The sequence below is a fragment of the Malus domestica genome, chromosome 11 (assembly GCF_042453785.1).
Source record: "Malus domestica chromosome 11, GDT2T_hap1".
Taxonomy (NCBI): domain Eukaryota; kingdom Viridiplantae; phylum Streptophyta; class Magnoliopsida; order Rosales; family Rosaceae; genus Malus; species Malus domestica.
Window position 1 is genome coordinate 10,438,716 of NC_091671.1, and position 23,258 is coordinate 10,461,973.

The 23,258-nt window shown below is 36.8% G+C and overlaps 2 protein-coding genes across 3 annotated transcripts; one reads left to right on the plus strand and one right to left on the minus strand.

Moving 5' to 3' along the window:
• Positions 1-441: 441 nt before the first annotated feature.
• On the plus strand, positions 442-4,385 carry LOC103447774 (protein GAMETOPHYTE DEFECTIVE 1). Its single transcript, XM_008386980.4, has 6 exons — positions 442-1,008; positions 1,107-1,184; positions 1,286-1,366; positions 2,191-2,345; positions 2,426-3,543; positions 4,039-4,385. The coding sequence occupies exons 1-6, from the start codon at positions 589-591 to the stop codon at positions 4,149-4,151; spliced, it is 1,965 nt and encodes a 654-aa protein (XP_008385202.2). The 5' UTR covers positions 442-588; the 3' UTR covers positions 4,152-4,385.
• Positions 4,386-10,991: 6,606 nt separating this feature from the next.
• LOC103447775 (zinc finger protein CONSTANS-LIKE 3) lies at positions 10,992-14,569 on the minus strand. Of its 2 annotated transcripts, XR_011573464.1 has the most exons (4): positions 14,138-14,569; positions 12,985-13,203; positions 11,779-11,887; positions 10,992-11,432 (listed from the first exon to the last, which is right to left on the minus strand). XR_011573464.1 is itself a non-coding variant. In XM_008386981.4 (3 exons), exons 1-3 carry the CDS (start codon positions 14,474-14,476, stop codon positions 11,241-11,243), a joined length of 750 nt encoding a protein of 249 aa, XP_008385203.1. In that variant the 5' UTR covers positions 14,477-14,569; the 3' UTR covers positions 10,992-11,240. The 2 variants fall into 2 exon arrangements, 1 of the variants encoding a protein (XP_008385203.1); XM_008386981.4 differs by lacking the exon at positions 11,779-11,887.
• Between the last annotated feature and the right edge of the window lie 8,689 nt (positions 14,570-23,258).

Sequence of the window (23,258 nt, forward strand, 5' to 3'; positions counted from 1 at the left end):
ATTTGTTAAGTCATGATTATGTTGGCTTATCATCAATTGAAAAATTGCAGCAACAACTTTGTTTTCTCTTTTCTGGTTTGTTGTTTACGATTCTATGCATGATCTTGAGCTGTTGTTTTTATAATTTATTTGAAAACTATTGGTTGTGTCATTTACCAATCGAACCAGCCAATAATTTCAGCAGAACCTATTTATGGCAACCGCAAGAAGACGGTTGTTAAATGATTTTTGGTAATTATGAATATGTGGCAGGTGGCATAAAGAATTTGACACGGTTACCTAATTAATCCTTTTTATTTTAGAAAAATTAACAAAAAATCCAAAAAAATTTCTCTTATAATGAAAAGCTCTTTTTAATAATAAATAGTACTAATGAAAGATATAAATGTGATTCTTCATTAAAAATGAGTAAGTATTGTGTTAAAAACCCCCTTTTATTTTTGCAAGCCTCCTCCACCGTAAAAAGGTGGGGCATAAAAAATTCCAAACGCCTCCGAATTCATCCCTTTCCTTAAACCCTAAACCACCGATAAACGACCTTCAACTGCCGCACATCTTTCACTCCACCGTCGCTTCTCCCCTCCACTCATGGCCTTCTTCGACCTCAGCATACCCTATACGGACCCCTCCCCACCGGACCGATCATCAGCAACACGTGCCAAGCTGGTGACCAAGGCCCTGGAGCTCGGCTACTCCGGAATCGCTTACAACCGCACGATGAAGGGCGTCATGTCCGATCACGACCGTTGCTCCATCCCCCTCCTCAAACTTCCTTCCCTCCTCAAGCACTCTCCTCTCCTCCACTCCTCCGTCAACTTCCACCGCGACCTCCTCGGTGTCCCCCGCTCCTCCCCTTTCCGCCAGTACACCCGCCTCACCGTCTGCGCCGAGACCCCTGCCCAGTCCCAGGCCCTTAATTCCGGTAACCCGGTTCTGAAGACTTACGATTTGGTCGCCGTCAAGCCCTTGAATCAGTCCGCCTTCGACCTCGCCTGTGAGAAATTGGAGGTTCATGCTTTTGAATTTCTGAAATTTAACATTGTGTTTGGTTGCTCGGAAAGTTGAGGAAGAAAGTTATGATTTGTGTGTATTCTGGTTTCTCATAGGTGGATATAATTGCGATTGATTTCTCGGAGAAGTTGCCGTTTCGATTGAAGATGCCCATGGTTAAAGCTGCAATGGAGGTTTGATCTTTGAATTTGCTTGCTTCATTTTTTTTTTCAATTTATATTTGATGGAATTGTTGAATTAGGTGATAAAGAATTTATATTTATCGGTTATGCAGCGCGGATTGTATTTTGAGATCACATATGCGAATATCATTGCCGATGTTCAAGCCAGAAAGCAAATAATAACCAATGCTAAGGTGAGAATTTGTAAGGGGAAATTACTATATGGATATTTCATATCCAAATCAATAGGCAGCAATGATTTGTATTTTCTTTCCCAAAATTAAATCTCACAAGAACGTTGTGACATGGTAAATTTTACTTTCCACGAGACAATGTTGAAGGGTCATATTCTGCATGACATTACACAACTGACTACTGGACTTGTATTAGTATTATGCAAACGGTCAACTAAAACTACAATTCCGTATAAAGTCGGTTAGTGTCATTTTGATAAATTAAAACCTTTTTCGGAAGTGTACAGGTTTTTTCCCAAAGCATATGACTTTCTGGGTGCAGATGATCTACTAGTGAAAGATGCTTACCCTCGATCAGATTTATGTATGGAGATGCTATAATGGCAGATTGTGGTGTCATTTAATGGGAAGAGTACAATTTGACCTTAAAATGCTTGCATTGTGTGCACATCAGTCTTTGAAAGCATTCTTTGCTCAAGCTATGTGACAGCGTTCTAGTTTTTCCAAACTTTAAAATGATCTTCGGAATGAAGTTTTACAGTTTTTTCATCAGTGATATAGAATTCATGGATAGTTTCCGTGTTTATTAGTTTCCGAAATGTCTTCTCTTGGAAATGAATGTGGATTGAGTATACTTTGATTCTAAGATATTTAACATGGTTCTAATGTATTACTATTATGTGGTGCATTTCTTTGGTCTGTAATGCGCATGCACACTACAGCCAGGAAAAACTATTCACTGTAACATGATTATTGTGTAATTGTTTGGATATTGTTTGTTTCTTATGGATGCAACTACTCATCATTTTTGTATTGTTCTTCAGTTACTGGTAGATTGGACTCGAGGAAGGAATCTAATAATTTGCAGTGCTGCCCCGACTGCAAATGAATTTAGGGGGCCATATGATGTTGCAAACTTAATGTCATTACTGGGGCTCTCTATGGAGCGAGCTAAAGTGTCTATATCAAGAAATTGTAGGTATGATAGCTTTTCATAAATCTCAGTCTTGAAGATTTGATGTTTAACACATCCAAACTCTTACAGTTAATGTCTTGCAGGACTCTAGTAGCTAATGCTGTGAGAAAAAAACACTTTTTCAAGGAAACCATAAGAGTTGAAGTTCTGTCATCAGATCAAGAAACTGACAAGAACAAACCTTGGTCTGGTGACGCGTTTCAATGGGATCCCATCTCTAGTGGTGAAGGTGATTTGGTATTAGCTGATTTGGAAAAGTCTTTCAGTACCTCTAGTAACAAAGTATCCAAAACTGCTAAAGCCATTGATTTTGCTTCGGTCATTGACAGCATGCCATCACTTGGGTTTCAAGTCAAGGATCTGATGTGTGGCAATGATGTGGTTGTCTCTCAATCAATGGTTACTTGTAAAAGCATCGTTTCTGTTTCTGAGGCAGTTGAGCAACCAGCTGTGACTGCTGGAGTGCCAAAACAACCTGATAGGGCTTCTTTTCCTCAATCAGGTCAATCTTCTTTGTGTGATAGTCTTGTGGACCAACAAATGTTTGACTGTGAAAATCCTCAGAAATTATATTCCTCTTGTGATACCGCGAATGCTTGTATTGGTGCTGTGGAAATTAAATCTCCTACATTAACTTCTGAAGCAAAACCAAACAATGCAGATGGTACAGATGGGAATATTGATTTGATTTTGAACGAAATTCATGATTTGCAATCACAGAAGTGCGTGACTAATCGTGAATTGGATGTTGTGCCACCTAATGATAATTTAACATTTCAAGCATTAGACATTGGATTAAATGCTGCTTGTACTGCTAATTCTGAAGTTGAAGTTTCCACAAATTACCAGGAATCAGATATTCCTGCTCCTCACAGTGAAGAGGCTTTGTGTGTGGATCGTTCTGATACACAAATTGATGTGATGGATGAAATTGTGAAGAGTAAAGAAGAAAAATCTCTGTATTTGAATTCATCATCACTGCATATTTCAGAAAAGGATCAATTCAGGGAATCTGGAGATGATATAGTTGTACTTGCAAATCAGGTTCCTGTTCTGGAGTCCAATGATGATATGGCAGCACCTGCAATGGATGATTATTTAGTTGCAAGGCATGGGTCAATGGAAGTGACTATGGAAGAGAACGAAAATGGGAAAGTTGATACTGAAATTAACCATCCAGACTCGGTTCAATCTATATCAGGTACAATTTAATTTTCTTCAGTATGCATGTCCTCTGGTCAATGCCTTTTCTTTTCATTTGATTATGTGGTAGTTAAGTGTTCTGATCTGCTTGGATATGGGTGCTTTTTGTTCTTAAGATGGGCTTGTTACAGTTAGTAATCTGTTTGGGTTGGCTGACCTGATGGACTTCCGTTTACGATTTTAACTGTCCATTGTGCCATTATGTCGCCATTTCATAGAGAACGACTTACCAGCTAAAAACATGAATTTTACATACAAGTTCATTCTTCTGCATGAATTTAGCTGCAAAGGGTTGACTGTTAGAAGTTTCGTTGCTCAATGAATCATTCATCTGAATGATTTTGTCTCTTTAGCTATCTATTGAATTCCAACGTTTGTTTTTGGAAAGTTAATTCTTAGTAAATTTACATCAGTTTTCACCTTCTATGTCGTCTGCCCGATTTCATCTTCATCTTTGCAGTAATGCTTAATTGTTTCTTATACATCTATGCAGGGAAATCCAGACCAAAAAGGAAGACTCCTCATCAAGTGAAGTTTCTTCCTCTTAAGCGATTGTTGCATATTGTACCTTTCAAGAAAGTGCGGAGAAATAAGAAGAAAAATTAAGATGGCATGACTGCGATGATTTTTCTATGTTATCGATCGACATAGTGAGTTATCAAAAATTAGTTTCGGCATATGTGAACAAGGTGAGTGAAGCTTGTTGCCTATTTAGCTTTCTTTATTTTCGTTTTCCCAAATTTTGACCTTGGTATCAGTTTTGTCCCTGTTTGTATGGAATCTTATATGGAGAGAATTCTCTTTGTCAATCGTAATATATGAAAGGTATAAGATCTATAACCTGTGTCTATTGTAACGCAAGACTCAATTATATGGGACTATGCAGTTCTCGTGTTTTTTAAAGTGGCTCGTTAAGTCATCTTGTGCAGCGAAGCGTGCAAGGACTTTGCGAAGCAAGGACCTTGTAAGACCGAGCAGGTGAATCCGGCTCCTTCATCCTCTCTGCACAAAGACCTCCTACTCTCATCTCCCACAGCCGATCTTTGTTTGAGCAGGATCTGTAGCCCCACCTCGACCTCACACCCTGCAACTCCCGACCAACATGACCTGCCCACTTTCCCTTCCAGTGCATGAAAGTCCACCGTGCCAAACAATGCCTTGCTGAACCATCTCTTTCATTCTTTTTTGTATGAGTTTTGAACGAGGGACTTTTGAAGTCCCAAGGAACTTCACACTCCATTGTTAGAAAAAATACCATACAATACCAATGAACTAGTCAAACATTACAGAGTTAATCTCGAATGCTGAAAATTTTATTAGAAACACTACAATTTTTTTTCTTTCTAAGAACTTTCTTCGCCTACTTCGCTAAATCCCTAAACCTCAAAAAAAGCCTCCAAACTTCATACCCCTTCACCTGTCGGCCGCCAGCTCTGTTCGGGACCGGTGGCAGCCACCCTTCCAACCTTTCTTTATCCTCTTCCTTCATTTTCCCTCCTTTGTCTCCGAGCGTTTTGCTCATTGTTCAAGGTATTACACCTCTAATTTGGGGCTTTTGGGCCATGATTTTGGACTCTTCGCTTAAACTCTCCCATATATTAGAATCAACCCTCTGACCTCTCACATCCGTCATAGCCATCCTTCCAGATTTGGCAGTTCTCATCTCTCTATGACTAGGTGTTTACACCACCTAATTTTTTTTGTTTCTGCTTGGATCAGGGCATTTAGATGCCTATTGTGTGTGTGTTTTCGGTTGAGGACGGGAACTATGGTGACTGGAATGGGCAAGGTTTCTCTTGATCTGCAAGTTTGGCTCCCTTTCACCGGGGTTGAGACGAAGATGGGCTTGAGTTTAGCTTTTTGCGAACTAGTTTTATGGATATTCTGTTCACTGGTCGTCTCCACCAATTATGTGGCGGAGGAGGCAGCGGGTGAATCTCCCTTTACGGTTTTTAGGTACTTCTGTATTGTCACTTTTGGGCATTTTGTGTGGGTCTTAACTTTTGGGCTGAGACACATTCTACGTAATTTTTGTTTGAGTATAGATAGGAACCTTTACTCATGCATTGAATGCATAAGTGACGTCATGTTTATACATACCCCATATATGGGATGGTTAGAAAATAATTCTAACCTCTGTCTACAGAGTCTTTATACCATGTCCTTTTGGACTTTGTTATAAAAAATTTCATTGACAAAAAAAAAAAAAAAAAGTTTTAAAAATAACACCTTGAAAGGTAACATATGAAAAATCTTTAGAATGTAGAATTTTCTTTTATTGCATTCCTAGCTAATTTAACCTAAATTACATGGAACTTCATGTCCCTCATTTAAATGGACACCAGTACCGGATTCTTTTCCTGGAGACCTGAGTGATCCCGTGATTGTGTCCGTTTATCGTACATCGTACGGTCACTTTTCGTTTGGTATTATTTATATTTAATTTTAAATTTTAAATTTTAAATAAAAACTGATCATATAATGTACGATGATGAACGAACACGATCATGAAATTCTTAGAATCCCTAGGAAAAAGATCCGGCAAACCTTTTGCACCAGTAAAAATACTCCTGGTGACTTTTCAATCGAAAAAGGGCACCAAAGGAATTTCGCAATAATCACATAGAACGGCGGCCAGCAAAAGTATTGTAGTTCAGAGGTTGGGACCTCTAACCCCTATTTGAGACACACTTTGTAGGAATCCATTTGAATTTTATTTCAATAATTCGTATCATTCATTTTTCAGATTTTCATTTATAAATCATCTTTATAAAAAAATTAAAGAAATAAAATCACGAAGACATTATTTACAACCATTTAATTGATTCGTTAAATGATTTGTGTTGAAATTTCTTTGAGCTTAATCCGAAAAATCTGTGTAGGAATAGGGTGGTGTGAAGAGAATGATCTCTCTCTAGCATTTGGATATCTTGAAGCTAATGCAAAAGCCATGATAAAGATTCAGAATCGTAGACCTTGTGTGTCTACAAATTTTTGTGAGAATTGCTAAGGAGACTCTCAAAATCGACTTTTTATAAATTTTCTGTCACCTCATATTTTTTGTACAATATTTTGTAATGTTTAAGACAAAATATATGTGAAGAGTCTTACTTAAAAAGATTCTTCTTAATTTTTCTCAAATTTTGTTGCTGCTCTTCATGTGCCGTTGCACTTCTTTCTGGTATCTTGATTTGATAATAGTTGCCTTACTTTATCAAAAGTAATGGTATCACAGTGGTGACAAGACTCTTCTTGTCTTCCTTCTGAATCATCCCACCATGATCGCCATCATTTAAAGCTTTGCCTTTTCCCTTTTCCCAACCAACCAATTCAAATACCATTGTTTTTTAATTACCTAGCAAAATCAATTTTAACTAAATGAATTTCGTTGAGCGTATTTTATATGATTATGTTTTTATAAATTTACTGTCAGACTATAATCTCACAAGAATCAACCTGATCAATATTGTGTTGGAAAATATTAGGATTTTAGTTTATTTGAATATTTGGTTTTCTGGGCTTCGCCGGTTAACATTAGGGTTTCGGTTTCTTACATTTTTTGGTTAGGGTTAGTTTATTATAAATAGCATGTTTGTTATTCAGTTTAGAATAAGTTAGTCACAATGTAGCCTCTTAGGGTTTTGTAGCCGTTTCGGCATTCTCGTTAGTTTAATAATATTCCCATTATTTTGTAATCTCGTTCGTTGCGCACTCTGATATTCAACTTGGTATCAGAGCATGTTTAATCTTTCGGGATTTAATCTGTTCTTAATAGGTATCCATGTTGTTTGTTTGATATTAGTTTTCAGTGTTAGTTTTGAAAAGAAAAAAATTGAACATGTTTGCTCGGAAGTCGCACCACCCCAGATCCCTACATACCCGAAACACCAGCCACCAGTCTTCATAGGTCTACCCCCGTCGTCCATATGTGAACCATTCTGCAATAGGCCATCGTTGCACCACTTGCTTGCCGCACCCACCATCACCTGCATGATCCTCCGCTGTTGCAACAACTCACATCTCCGCATCACTACCATGCTGCTTAATCAACCCTCACTCGACCCGCACTTGACCCGCACCAGTACCTGACCTGCCAATGTTGCTCTGCATCCATGATTTCCCTGTTATCACCTGTCAAAACCACTGAAGCTGCACCCTTGTCGTACCATCTTCGCAAGCCCAGATCACATGAACTTGTACTAGATCCAGCTACAATCTGGGCGTTTGTATCCGCCAGTCTAGAAACAAAATGAAAAGAAAAAAAGAAAAGAAAAAAAAAACAGAACAAGAAAGAAAAAAGAAGGAAAAAGAAAAAATTGTTTGGAGTTTTTGAGGCCCCCGCACGGGCAAAAGAAAAAACATATGGTTTACGTTTGTTTTAGGCCCACATACTCTTTGGAATTGTTTTGTGACCGTCACTCAAGTGTTGAATTGTGACCACTCGAGTAATAGTTTTGTGTTTGTTTGTTCGTTGCTAGAATTGAGATATGAAAATCACGTTCGTTTATAGACGGGTTCTTTCCATACTCTTAACACTAGCCAATTTGAACCAGAACTAGTTTGCCAATCAGAATCAAGAATCAAGAATCAAGAATCAGTTTGCCAGTTTGCCAGTCAAGTCAAGTTTGCATGCCTGCCAGTTCGCCTAACGTCCGCATCTGCTTGTTTGCAAACCCATGTTGTATACCGTCATGAGTTTGACGGGGGGTGTTGGAAAATATTAGGATTTTAGTTTATTTGAATATTTGGTTTTCTGGGCTTAGCCCGTTAACATTAGGGTTTCGGTTTCTTACATTTTTTTGTTAGGGTTAGTTTATTATAAATAGCATGCTTGTTATTCAGTTTAGAATAAGTTAGTCACAATGTAGCCTCTTAGGGTTTTGTAGCCGTTTCGGCATTCTCGTTAGTTTAATAATATTCCCATTATTTTGTAATCTCGTTCGTTGCGCACTCTGATATTCAACTTATTGTTATCAAATATTGGTTTGAACCATATATTATATGTCTGACTATTGAATTAGATCCAATCACTTAAGTGACTAAAGACTGTGTGATCAAATGAAACGATCAAACAAGTGTCGACTCTCTACCATAGTGGTCAAGAGAGGTGTTGCTCTTGCACTACAGCGTGGGTTCAAATCTTGTCGATCATTAATCTAACAAATCTATTATTGATAAAAATAAAATAAAAAAGTGTTAGGCACTAATGTTTATAGGAAAATTACAAATTTAGTAGAGGAAATTTCAAAAATTACAAATTTAATAGAGGAAATTTCAATTTTCAAATATTTGCCCAAAATATATAGTGTTGAGTGAACTTTTCGGGCTACAACCTACAAGATCGAATCTTCTAAATTCAAAATGGGTATGGCTTCTTTGTGACATCAATCATTGATTGATACTTGTTTATAAACTTAATTTTTCTTAATTTTATTGTTATAAACTTAACATGTGTCAATCAAGAATTAGAGTCATAAAGAGGCTACACCGAAGCAGAAGATTGATCTCACAGCCTACAAGTGTACTTGCCAATAGAAATGATTAGCAGGTGGCAACTCCTGTATTGGAGCTAAAGCCTAAGAGCATCTCCAAAAGAAATGCCAAAATGTACACATCAGCTATAACAGTAAAAAAAAAACCACATTAATATTCTCCAGCCGAAGTGTCAAATCCTATGTGGCGATGACATGGATTGGAAGCAAAAGAGGTTGTTGTCAAATTTGACAGCAGCCTCAAATGTTTTTTTTATTAATTATTAAATGTATTTTATTAAATTTTAATTAGTTTAATCATTTATTATAATTAATGTTGAGTTGACCAATGCAATTATCATACTTTTTTTCTTCTTTTCAATCAAAGAATGTGAACAAATTACTGATTAAAATTTAAATGTCCTTTATTAAATTTTAATTAGTTTAATAATTTATTTTATAAAATAATAAAATAATAATTAAATTTGACATATCGGTTGGAAAACAAAACTTTAAAAGATGTCACAGTGTGACATAAGTTGTTAAAATTTAAATTTTAGTTTGAAAGTTTGATATCTTCTTTGAAGATGGTCTAATGAGATATTATTTTAAATCAAGTCAAATGAGATATTATTTTAAATCAATGTGTGTTTTTCCTCATTTGACATAATGGTTTAACCACGAGCGGCCGACAAAAAAATGAAGAGCGCCGTCCTAGAGTTTGCCTCAAGAACCATATATAGCCTTTGGTTAAAAGAAAAGGCGGGATAATTGAGATCCTAATCATTCTAAATTATGTTTAAACATACTAATTAAGTAAGTACCTTGCATCATTCAGTAACATGAACGACCAAATGATTAGCATAAAGATTAGTTATAAAATTTGGCCTTAATTGTAAACAAATTAATGAAGTGGTGTATGACTTGTAAAGATGATGCAAGTGGATTATGGAGCTACTTGAGCCTTGACAATGCTCTAGCTTTTAGTGTTATTGGGTCGGTGTCTTAAAGCATAGCTCATAATTAAGGACTTGTTTTATAAGCGTATAATGAAAAGCCTAATTTTAAAATATAGCCAAGACTTCTTTTCGAATTGCTTGTGTAACAAGCGCTTTTTGATCATAAGAAATATTTCAGAAAGCACTTTTATATTAATGACATGTTAAAATTTAGTGAAAATTCATGTACGTTTTCTGACTACTAATTTTTTTTGTCAAGCAACGTCAGAAACGTTTTTGACTGTCTAAAAACACTTTAATTGACTCGTATGTATAGACTTGAAAGAGTCTTTTTTCCTAGTTAGATGCATAGGTTTTGTCTATGGACTTCACTCGTATGTTGACGAATGTGTACACTACTAATTGGCAGGTTGAATAGATTAAACTTCTCTTTGCTTTTCGAAAATATGAGGTTGATTGAGATGACAACGATAAGTACTTATGATGCCCATTTTCCTTCTTTGTCGATGATGACTCTCGTGTGTATTGAGACATACTGTACACCTGGTGATGTAACTGATGATCACGTTCCAATTACCAACTAGGAAACTTGCATGTGGTGAAGTAACTGATTCATTCCTCGCCTCAAATAACATAGAAGATAATATATGAGATATGACTGATTGATTTGCTAGGCATATTGGTTGGGCTTGTGCCTATCTAAATCTTCCAGTAATTTCATTCCTCGCCTAAAAAAAACATAAAGTTGAGAGTTTTGTGGTCCTAGAGATTGATTAAGTTTCACCGAATAAGAAAATAAAGTAGAAATCGTGTGCTACTTTGTGCTTATATACACTGCATGTAACTCGATGGTGACTGTCACATATTCGCAGTCAATAAGATGGTGGCTGTCACCATTCCTACTTAATCGCTCCTTTTTCTGTTCTTTCTCAAAGAAAATGACTTTGTTTTCATCTTTTCCAATCAGTTGTTACTGTGTTATCCTGGAAACACTAAAGTGAAGCTTGAGCACGACCTTAATTAATTATGTCGAAGCTAAAACTTCACCCTTGATTTATTAAACTCTTAAACATTGTCATCAAGTTTAACAATACAATCACCTATATTTACATGAACTAGTACCTCAAGCTAAATAGCGCTTAATTAAAGTACTGCATTCTGCATAATAATAATAATAATTAAAGTTCAAATCAAGCAGCCCCAAATTTGCCTAGCTACTTGCTAAACATCAGGCATGGGACATAGAGGTGGTCCTATGTTGCTAGCTAGATTATGGAATTAGATTCGATTGAAGAAAATGCATCAAGAAGGTTGATCCAACTATCGTCCTCCTCCTCATCTTCTTCCCCACTCATGTTGCTCCATTGAACATTTGAATTCTTCTCAATTTCGTCGTTCCTAGCAAACCGGCCTCTGATGCGCGGCCGGCTGTCCGCCAATGTCTTCCTACAAGCATACTGAATACAGAAATAATGCTAAGTTTTAGTGCTTCTTTATTCAGGGAAAGAAAGGGGAAATAAGGAAATTAAACGTTTAAAGTTCAAATGTAGTGATATATAAAAGAGTAACAAGGTGCCCTTACTTCTGTAAGTTTAATTATTTGACATAAGGAAAAGTGGTACCCTTTTCTTAAGATATAAGGGACTCATCCAGCAGAAGTGGTTAATTAATTCAGACACGTTTTGTTGCTACTTAGTCACTTTGTTCAATCAAATGGGGTTCATGCTTTTGCATTTAGGGCATGTGTAACATTAATTTCCAGGTAAAAGTACTTGATTATCTAAGTGTAAAAAAAACCAATACCACTCTATCTTGGGAAAGTTTACAAGTTCAAACAGACGTCCAAGTGTAAGATAGTGTTGAACGTCTGTTAATAGGACCTGCAAAGACATAAAAATGGAAGAAAGCTGATCTGCAATAATTTATAACATTGAATAAAAAATTGGTTAGCAGAAAGATAAAGAGTTTTGGAAGAGAATGTTTGAGATAAATGTTTAAATTTAGTGTAGATTATCAGTTGTATAAAGAATAAATTATAAACATATTCCGTTACACAAGATGATACCTCATATATCTCTTGTTATTTTATTCATACACAGAAATAAACTCAAATAAATGGGGGTAAGGCTAGCCGACATTCACCTCTTCCAGACCCTGCGTAAAGCGGGAACCTTGTGTACTGGGTACGACCTTTTTTTTTTTTACAGAAATAAACTCAAATGATACATACATGATGAACTACGTAAATAATTCATTACGGTAGACACTCATTTAACTACTTGCACGTAGAAATGATTGCTTTATAATTTATGCGCACTCAAATGTTTAAGTACATGGAGTGCCACTTAAATCTTGCTTATGGAGTAAAGACAGTAGAATATAGGTTTAATCTTTTCCATGCACAAGTCATTCTACTAGTTTACAGTTTAGTTGTCATTTCATTCATTTTCAAACAACCACTCAATTAGTCCATTATAGAGCTAGGCTAAGCTAGCTAGCTCCCAAAAAAACTCAAGTGTCAAACATGCACTAACATATCCTTTCCCCTATTTGAGATGAAATTGAAAAAATGTAGGATGTGACAGACGCAAAGCATGGAATCATACATATATAGTAGGCACAAGGAGTAAAAGTAGCCTAAATTTACATGAGTAATACAATCAATGTGTGAAAAATCGTGTGCCAAAAAGCAACAAGAACTAGGCTACCATATATATAAAATCTTAAAGTGGAACTAATGGGTCAAGTGGATCAACTAGCAACTAGAAGTCTAGGAGAAAGATATATATAATATTTGGCTTCTTATATTTAAGGTCTTTTCCTTTTTAAGAAAAATACAGTTTGACATGAGTATAAAAAACTTCTTTTGGTAGGGTCTTGTCAATATATATATTAGTAATTTGTAGTTAAGGAGAAGTGATTGGTTGTTGTATACTATGGGATACAAAGTAATTTGCAAATCAAAGGAAATAATTAAATAGTGAATTAACTGAAGTAGAGTGGTATGACCTTTATGGTCTTGTTGAAGTTTCTTTGGTTGCGCTTGCTTCTGTACCTCTCAATTCTCTCTTTCTTCTCCTCGGGACTGTACGGGCAAGCTTTGCTCATCCCTTCTATTATCATACTGCTCTCACTCGACAGCGGACTACTTTCTGATGATCTGTTATAACCACCATATTGCAAGTGCTGTACCACTTGCACCCCGTTACTATGCATGCTATTGATCGTCTGCATGCATCCACAATGTTTTGACACAAAAACACACAATTATATTAATTCCAGTAAAACCCTACAACCCCACAGGTAACACATGGGAAGCAATTACGGAAAATATTCTCTTAGTCCTAAACTTTAAAAGTAGGGGGCAAGCCTAAGCCCCACTTCTAACAGGCAGATATATATAGCAGTAGGGGTAATGTTAAGGAGACTATATTTTTAAATCAAATTTTGTAAATCAAATTATGTGGATGTTGATGATTGAATTATTATTTAAGTATTGATTAATATGCTTATTTTCTATTTGTGACACATCATTTAGTTAACAAATTTGATTTCCCTAACATTATTGATAAAAGTATATTAGAACAATTAATCAATGATCATGTAAATTTTTGGTATTGAATAGAGGAAATTATGTTAATTATGTCGGTCCAACATAATAATAGTCTCGGAACATGAGTATTTGTCTTATAATATAACCTGCTAGGAATGTTACCTTAAAAAAATCACTCATGCACAAAGCACACTAACATAAACGTGGCTCTCTTAATTTCGGTGTAGTATGAAACTACGAACTTACTTTGCATGGAGATTAGTATTTGTGAATGTAACGATGCAAAATGGCGGATAAGAAATAAACGTGGGCATTTAGAGCTTGTTTGGATATACTTTTAAAATGACTGAAAGCGTTTTTGTTGAAAATATTTTTAGAACTAATTCCTAGTAAAAATGCAAGTATATTCTGAAAAATCACTTAAAGTGCTTCTTAAAAGAAACACATAACCGGTGCTTCTTGCAAAAAGCACTTTACGTGCTTTTGGAACCAACAAACATTTTCTTTAAAAACGCTTTCAGTCATTTTAAAAGAACATCCAAACAAACCCTTACTCATTTTAATGAAGCAACTAAGTAACAAACTAAAGAACTCTCGATGTAATCGAACCTGCAAATCCAAATCCCCAGTGCTATACACCCGGCGGACCGGGACGGTCTCTGACTCCAGCAAGTCGGAGACCAGCTTGTGGGTCCCGCGAGTCTTCTGCAGTGAATGGCTGCTGACGCTGCGCTGAATCAGGTTTGGGGCCGGGTTTCCGTAGCACTCGTGAGCCCTGTTGCTGATCGGCGAGGCTCCGTGGCTGCTGCAGCCGCTGCTACAGCTGCTGCTGAACTCGGCGGAGACAAGGTGGTCGTGATGGTACTGCAGTGGAAGAGCCTCATGCGAGCCCTGATGATACTGAAAATCGGGGGCGCATGGGAATGCGGTGCTGTTGTGACCGTACATTGGGAGTTTAGGAAGGTTTTGGGAGTTTATATTCTAATGAGTGCGGTAAATATTGGAGAGGTTGGAGAGATGGATAGAGTTACGAAAGTGGATGGAAGGCCGGGACATTGTGGGGGTACTTAAAGGGAAGAAGAGTAAGGGGTGTGGGCCCCATTGAGAGCAGAGGAGATGGGACAAGAGAGACTGCAAGGTGACGTGGATGCTGATGTCACGCTTTCAGGGAAAGCGTTGACTAATGTTTTAACTTCCGCTATTGCTAGGGTTTGGGGTTGCTGGCTGTGTGTCTAAAGATTGACTATTGCTAGGGAGATAACTAATGAAATACCAAGGGTTTTATCCATAATAAATTTTTCATCATTTTTCATAGCTAGATGAATTGATTCAATAATAAAAAATTTCCCTTTTTAATAAATTCATGTGCCACCAAATAATGTGTTACTGATAGAAAATTAGTATGTTAATTAATGCTTAAGTAATAATCAAATAATTAATAATCATGTCATTTGGTTTGCAAATTTGATTTAAAAAATTTAGTCTCTCTAGTATTACCTCTAAAAATTTGTGTAGTGCCTATTTTTACATAATCTATGGGTGGGAGGCTTGGATTTTTGGTTTTTGGGTTGCCAATTTTTTTATATTTGTTTTTGTTATCAATAAAAGAAAGGTAATTACACTTTAAAATTTTAATATTTATTTTATTAAGAAAGAGTGTAAAATGTATTTTTAAAGTTAAAAAAACAATTCTCAATAAATATGTGATAAAGCATCCACAAGTCATATTATTGCATGATCACATAACTTTTTCCCATTATAAAAAAAAAAGAAGACATTTCTTTGATCACTATGATATCACTTTGTGGTTATTGTATATTCTCATATTCCGAGAATCCACTTGACCTCTCTCTTTCTCACTTATCACGTAAGGAGAGATGTTTTCTCGATGTATAGAAGCTTTCCACCACTTTGCGAGAGAGATTTCAGTGTGCTACACGGTACTAGTATACCAAATGTCATAAGATAAATGGATAGATTAGGGGTACAAGTTGGAATGGTATTTCTGGTTTAGACAGTAAAATTTGAATATGAACCCGTACCATGATCAAAGAGATATAGCATTTCCATTTCCTTCCAAATCTGAATATTTTCTAGAAAATTGAACTAATTTTGATAATTTCGAATTTCTAATTCAAATTTTTCCAAAATATTCTGAACTTACTCTGAACAAAAATTTCCGAAAACTTCCACTTTTTTATAATTAAATACTCAAAGCATATATTTTGCAATCAATTTTTGTATTTTAATAATGGTAATTTTGGATGCATTTTTTTTCATGGTTATTATAGTAAACATACGTGTGTGCGTGTGTGTATATAAAAAAGATAAGTGTGGGAGAAAATTTCTATCGTTGATTGAATTGATGAAAGTCTATGCACACAAAGAAAAGAGACAAATAGAGTTAGACTAACATAAATATGGTTCTAGCCAAGGGGCTTTCGATGTCTAAGTCAAAAAGATTGCTGGAAGTAATAAGAATGTGTTGAGAATGCTTGATTACCATAATAAAGTGGCTGACCTTGGTTCTTAAGGTTCTAAAAGACGCTAGGTGCTAGTCGAGCGACGGGCTGGGACCTAGCGTCTAGGCGACTAGGCAGAGCCTAGGCAGACTAGACAGATTTAAGTAAATCTATTGTATTTCGTGTAAATAAGTGCATGTTTATACTTAAAATATATATAATTTCATCAAAAACTAGAAAATAGAATGACATATATATTATGAAGTATTGGAACATAATGAAAACATGAGAAGCAAGCATATAATGTGTGTTTATTTAAGTGTTCGATAAGTATCTTACAATTTATTGGAAACAATAAAATGCAAAAGGAAAGTTATCTATTTTCTATCTAAGTGAGTTGCAACCTAGGCAGCTTAGGCGGGTCTGGGTGGGCCAGGCTGGTCCCTAGGCGACCCGCCTTAGCAGGTCTAGGCGCCATTTCTTAATTTTCAAACGTCTAGGCATTAATCGGGGCGGTGGCCAACAGTCTAACATCTAGACGGGGATTTTTAGAACATTGCTTTTTTAAAGAGAATTAAGGAGTTAATTATAGTGTCCAGATTCGTTGAACTTGTTAGCAGAGTGTTACCTAGTCTTACAATAATGGAGAAATATTCCCTTAAGATTCATGGAATATGCGTGGCTAAGTCTTGCCTTTTTAAGAGACTGATAGGCAAGCTACATATCATGGTAATCTGCATAGGTCGTGTAGCGATCAACTTGGACCGTTGATGATGAATTAGACCTGGAGACCTGTTAATTGTAAGTTGTTATGACCTTTGTAGAGAATGTGGCTGATAAGCCGTTAGAGTTTGACTAATTGTCTGCATATTCTGTCAAGGAAGAAATAGTCATATTTGATAAGTTATACACATGGCGTGTTCCCCTCGGCCTGGATATTTTTATGTTCTCACAACTACCCCTCAACTTTTAGGTTGGACGTAGTAAACTCCAATGTAGCTGCCAAAATAATATTGGTCTTCAAAATCGAATAGGAAACTGATCTTCAAGGTGCAATAGGAAATCAACTTCAATAGTACTTAAGGTGGCAATCAGTTATGTCAAACTTGGCGTGCTTGATCCTCATGTCTAGTCAAGTCACTGAGACTAAAGGTGGTCAATCGTCTCGAGACTTAACTTGCATGATTGGTCAATTAGTGAGTGTTTGGTGGTCTGCCCGGACAAGTGAAGTTTAGCCTGCGTTCACTAGTGTTCCGTCATGGACTAGGCTTTGAACTTGTGGGCTAGAAATCCCTAAGGTTTCGTGTTGCGAAACTCTAGTTGTACTTAAAGCGAGGTACGATGCCGCATCTAGGTGAACACGCTGTAAACCACAGTGCAGAAATGAAGAACACAGTTTGTAGAGAAAACAAGAAAACTTAGAGAAGAAGATAAGCCAGCTTAGAGAGAGAATCAGAGAGATCTCTTAGAGAGAGAAAGAGAAATCTTTGTATATTTTTCTTAGTGACAGTAATCCATACAATCCCGCATATATAGGGAGATCTTATTACAACCATATCTTCTAACATCATCCTTATCTAATCTTAACAAACTAAGTACTTTCCTTTCTTATAGATTGCCGAGTGTCACAATCCTAAGTATTCATTTATATACTCTAACATCCCCCCTCAACCCCATGTTTGGAGAAACCAAGCATGAGGTTGGAACAATGAGTGTGGAAAATAGGTGAACTGAGACCCTTTGTGAGACTATCAGCAAACTGCTTCGAAGAAGACACAAAATGAACAAGTAGCTTCTTTGTTGCAACTCGTTCGCGCACAAAGTGAACATCAATCTCAATGTGCTTTGTCCGTTGATGTTGAATTGGATTGAAAGAGAGAGCTATAGCGAACAAGTTATCACAAAATAATACAGGAGTATATAAAAGCTTAATTTGTAGAAAAGTAAGTAATTATTGAATCCAATCAAACTCTGCAGCTATTGAAGACAATGCCCTATACTCAGCCTCGGTTGAAGAACGAGAGACAGTTTGTTGTTTTTTAGAAGACCAAGATATGGGATTATTGCCCAAGAACACAACCAAGCCGGTAGTAGAGCGTTTATCATTAGGGTCACCAGCCCAATCAGCATCACTAAAGGCTTTAATCATCAAATCTCATGTGCTATAAGTAACACCATAGGAAGCTGAACCTTTTAAGTATCGCAATATCCGTTTCACAACAGTAAAATGAGTAATCATAGGAGCTTGCATAAACTGGCAAACCTGATGAACGGAAAACGTTATATCAGGTTTAGTAAAGACAAGATACTGCAATGCACCAACTATGCTCCTGTATAATCCTGGATTATTAAATGGTTGACCATCATCTTTAAGCAATCTGCTGGAAGGCAAACAAGGAGTGGCAGCAGCTTTACAATCCAACATATCAGTTTTCTTCAATAAATCCATAATATACTGCTCTTGAGATAAGAACAGCCCTGTGAAGTTCGAGTAATTTGAATATCCAAGAAAAAATACAGTGGACCAAGATCTTTAAGATCAAATTCCTTCGTGAGATTTGTAATAACCTGTTGAATAGCCTCCGTTGCACTCCCAGTGATGATAATATCATTAACATACAATAACAACACAACAATTGAACCATCAACATGCTTAACAAAGAGAGAAGAGTCCGAGTAAGTATTACTGAATCCCAACTGAGGCAAAAACTATGTAAACTGATCATTCCAGGCCCGTGGGCCTTGTTTCAGGCCATAAAGAGATTTATGTAACCTGCAAACTAAGTGTGGATACCTAGAATCCTCAAAACCTGGAGTTTGAAACATATAGACTTCTTCTTGCAAAATGCCGTGAAGAAATGCATTCTTGACATCCAATTGTCGCAATGGCCAATTGAAATGAGCTGCTAAGGCAAGGATTAATCACACAGTTGTGGGCTACACAACAGGGCTGAAAGTTTCACCGTAATCGAGCCCTTGTTCTTGACTAAACCCCTTGGCAACCAATCAAGCTTTATGCCGAGCAATAGTCCCATCAATATTTCTTTTCACTTGAAACACCCATTTACACCTAACCAAATTCTTATGAGCTGGAAGATCAACTAAACTTCAAGTCTTCTGCAAATACAGTGCATTAATCTCTTCATGCATTGCCTTATACCACACAGGAACTTTTAAAGCAGATTTATAAGTGGCAGGCTCAGTCATTGTTAAATCCACAGATGCTGCAGTATCAACAGAAGTGAAAAATACCTTCTTTTTAACAATACCACTCTTGGACCTCGTTTGCATAGGATGCAAATTCAGTGGTGGAATAGTAAGAACCACTTGTAAGGTCTCAAGACTAAACTCAAGTGCCACAGAGACTAGAGAGCCGTGAGCAACAATGGACCAAGATAATGGTTAAGGTGATGGTTTAAATAAGGGCTAAAATGATGAGTAAGGGGATGGTTGAGGTGAAGACAAAGGTAATGTAGTATCTGGAAGTAAGGGCAGTGATGTAGGAGGTGTTACTAGGATATTTTGAAGGTTTGGAACCATAGAAGGATAAGTATGGGAATTAGGTTTGGGATGAGATGTAAGTGTAGTATCCAAAGTAACATATGGAAAATCAATCTCATTAAAAATCACATGCCTAGAGATATAAATCCTCTTATGACTCAGTTCATAGCAAATATAGCCCTTATAATTGGAGGCATAACCTAAGAACACACATTTAGCAGTCTTAGGTTGTAATTTGTTACTGTTGTAAGGCTTAAAAAATGGATAACAAGCATACCCAAAGATCCTAAGATGTTGAATTTCTGGAATGGCAGAGTATAGCATTTCAAAATGAGACTTATTGTTGATGACAGATGATGGCATTCTATTAATTAAGTAAATTGCAATGTTACAAGCAAAGGTCCAGAATTTCGAAGGTAAATGAGCATTTTGCAAAAAGGTGATTGCAGTTTCATCAATATGTTTATGTTTTCTTTCGGCCAAACCATTTTGATCAGGTGTATAAGGGTAAGACTTATGATGGGATATACCATGGGTAACAAGAAAGGACTGTAAGGATTTGCCAATATACTCTCCCCCCCATCGCTTTGTAAAATTTTGATTTTTGTAGAAAACTGAGTTAACATTGAATTGTAAAATGAGACAAGGATAAAAGAAAGATCTGATTTATTTATTAAGGGAAAAAGCCAGGAAAATCTGGTATAATCATCAACAAATAGGACATAGTATTTGTAACCATCAATTGATGTACATGGTATAGGTCCCTACAAATCACTATGAACAATTTCAAAAGGTATAACAAACCTAAAGGAGACAGGACAAAAGGGAAGTTTACTAAACTTACCCTCTAAACAACTTTGACAAACAATAGGGTTCATATCTTTTACAACAGTAACATTGGATTTACTAAGCATAAGAGATACATAAAGTTGGAAGGATGACCTAAATGACTGTGCCAAATTGTAGTCTTGACAATGTGTCCAAGGTATGCAATTGCTGGATAAGCTTGTTTCTGAGCTGCAGGAGAAAGAACAGGAACGAATGGTATAAGGTATAGTTCATTGTTGCATAATCCTTTATATATGAGTCTCCCTGTGGCCTTGTCCTGAATCCAAAAACAAAATGCATCAAATATGAACCAACAATTATTGTCCAAGCAAATTCGGTGAACTGATAACAAATTATGAGTAATTATGGGAACATAAAGAACAAAATTTAATTTGATTGATTGCACAGGAGTTTTGAGAATGGAATGCCCAAAATGAGTGATCGATAAACCTTTACCATTTGCTGTTTGCACTGTTTCATTTTGAGGATATGGAGAAGCCAAGGACAAATTATTCAAATCATCAGTCAAATGATTGGTAGCACCAGAATCTGTCAACCATACTTGTGGTGAAGCTGAATTTGATGAAGATGATGGCATAGATGGCATAGTATAAGAAGATGAGGCATTCATAGAAACTGGCAACTGAGAAGATGGCATATTCATCATAGACAACACATTATTCATCACATGAGGCATAATATGCATAAACTGTGGATATTGCATTGAACCAGGATAAATTGCATTCATGGCAGTCATTTGGGATCCAGAAGTCTTGGCTTTATTTCTATAGAAACATGTATTGGCAGTGTGATTGGTTCTATCACAAATCTGACAGGACTCAAAAGGTTTAGCGTCTCTATAAGCACAATTGATAACTGAATGACCTTGTTGAGAGCACAATTGACAAATAACACTGGAAGATGAGGCAACATTATTATGCTGAGAAGGATTTCCAAGAATATCAGGAGCGTAATCATGAACAATAGGTTTGGAATGATAGGACTTCTGGCCTTGATTATTATAATATCGATTGCCCTGATTGTTACTGGATTTCCCTTTGCCTTTGTATTTGGAACGATTGCAACCATTGAAGAAAATGGACTGCTCAGAATTCCCACTGTGATAACCAGAATTACCATTGTGATGCCCATTAGTAAAACCAGTACTACCATTTTGGAACCCATAATTACCATTGTAATTTTGATTCTAAGCCATCGAAGCAGTGGGAAAAATAACAGAAGAATTACTCTCAAGAGTTGCTTCCTCAGCAAGCAATTGAGCACGAAACTCCTTGAGAGAAATCACACTTTCATGACCACGAATAACACATCGTAACGTGTTATATTCAACTGGAAGACCATTTAAAGCCAAGATAACAATACCCTCATCAACAAAAGTAACCCCTGCTGCAGAAAGATAATCTCTAGTCTCATCGATGCGCTGAAGATATTGACTCACAGAATCAGCCTCTTTCTTGATAGTTTGTAAGTCATACTTCATTTGGAAAATGGAAGTCTTTGTAACTGTAGAAAATTGTTATTGAAGACGCACCCATAAATCTCTTGCACTGGTTCTCCCAATTGCATAAGAAATTGCAAGCGGAGACAAGGTAGCAATGACAAGTTGCATTAGTGCTTTATCATGCATCTTCTAAACCTTAAACTCATCGGATTCAACTCTGGAATTGAAACCAGTGGAACCAACCTCTGAATCTGTAGAACTTGAAGAACTAAACTGAGAGGGGCAAGGATGCGATCCATCCATAAAATTCATAATGCCATACCCATCGAGCACCAATTTCATTTGAAAATGCCATTGAAGATAGTTGGTATCATCCAACTTAATAGAAACATATGAAATCAACCTAGTAATTGGGGATTGTAAAATTTGCAATTGACTCGTTGTAACCATCGTGATTAGCTTTTGTTGAGACCCAACAACAAACACTTGGTGTGCAGAAATTTAAAGAAGGATAGAAGAGAAGAAGGGGTAGTCGGTCAAAACCCAAATCAACCGAAACAGTCACAAAGAAGAGAAATTAGGCAGCATAATCAAGAAACCCAGATTGAAAAAGCTTGCGATTAAGCTTGTTTGTACCATACTTGACCAATCCCAAAACTATTGAGCACAGGTCAACGTTATACCGTCAAGGATCCAGAAGAGTTTCCCTCCAACCAGGAGGCCAATCACAGCGCGACACGTGTCGACATCAGAAGCCAATTACAGCGCGACACGTGTCGACATCAGAAGCCAATCATAGCGCGACACGTGTCAACATCAGAAGTCAGAATGAAACTAGAAACTCTCTTCTATAAATAGAGATCATTCTCTCACAATATTTCCTAATGTCATTTGTACTAAATCATTCACTAGTACTCACAAAATGAGAGCTTGAACCTATGTACTTGTGTAAACCCTTTACAATTAATGAGAACTCATCTACTCCGTAGACGTAGCCAATCTGGGTGAACCACGTACATCTTGTGTTTGCTTCCCTGTCTCTATCCATTTACATACTTATCCACACTAATGACCGGAGCAATCTAACGAAGGTCACAAACTTGACACTTTCTGTTGTACCAAAGTCATCACTGATTTTGTGCATCAATATTTGGCGCCGTCTATGGGAACGACACTTATTCCCACTCTTTTTAGCTTTGTCAAGCTGGTTTCCACCATCCGTACACTCTCTTTTGACCAGGCATCCTTCTCCAACATGGGGAGCGAAGGAAGCCACATCACATAAAATGACACCTTTCTTGCACCTAGTGCAAAACAATGAAAGAATGAAGGAAAGAGGGTTGCTCTTCAAGCTAAAGTCGATGAGCTAGAAGCTCAGAATAACAAGATAACAATGAAGAATGAGGTCCTCCAGGAGCAGTTTGAGAAGCTCTTTGAGATGCTCCATGAAACTAGATGTACTCAAACAAGCGAGCTC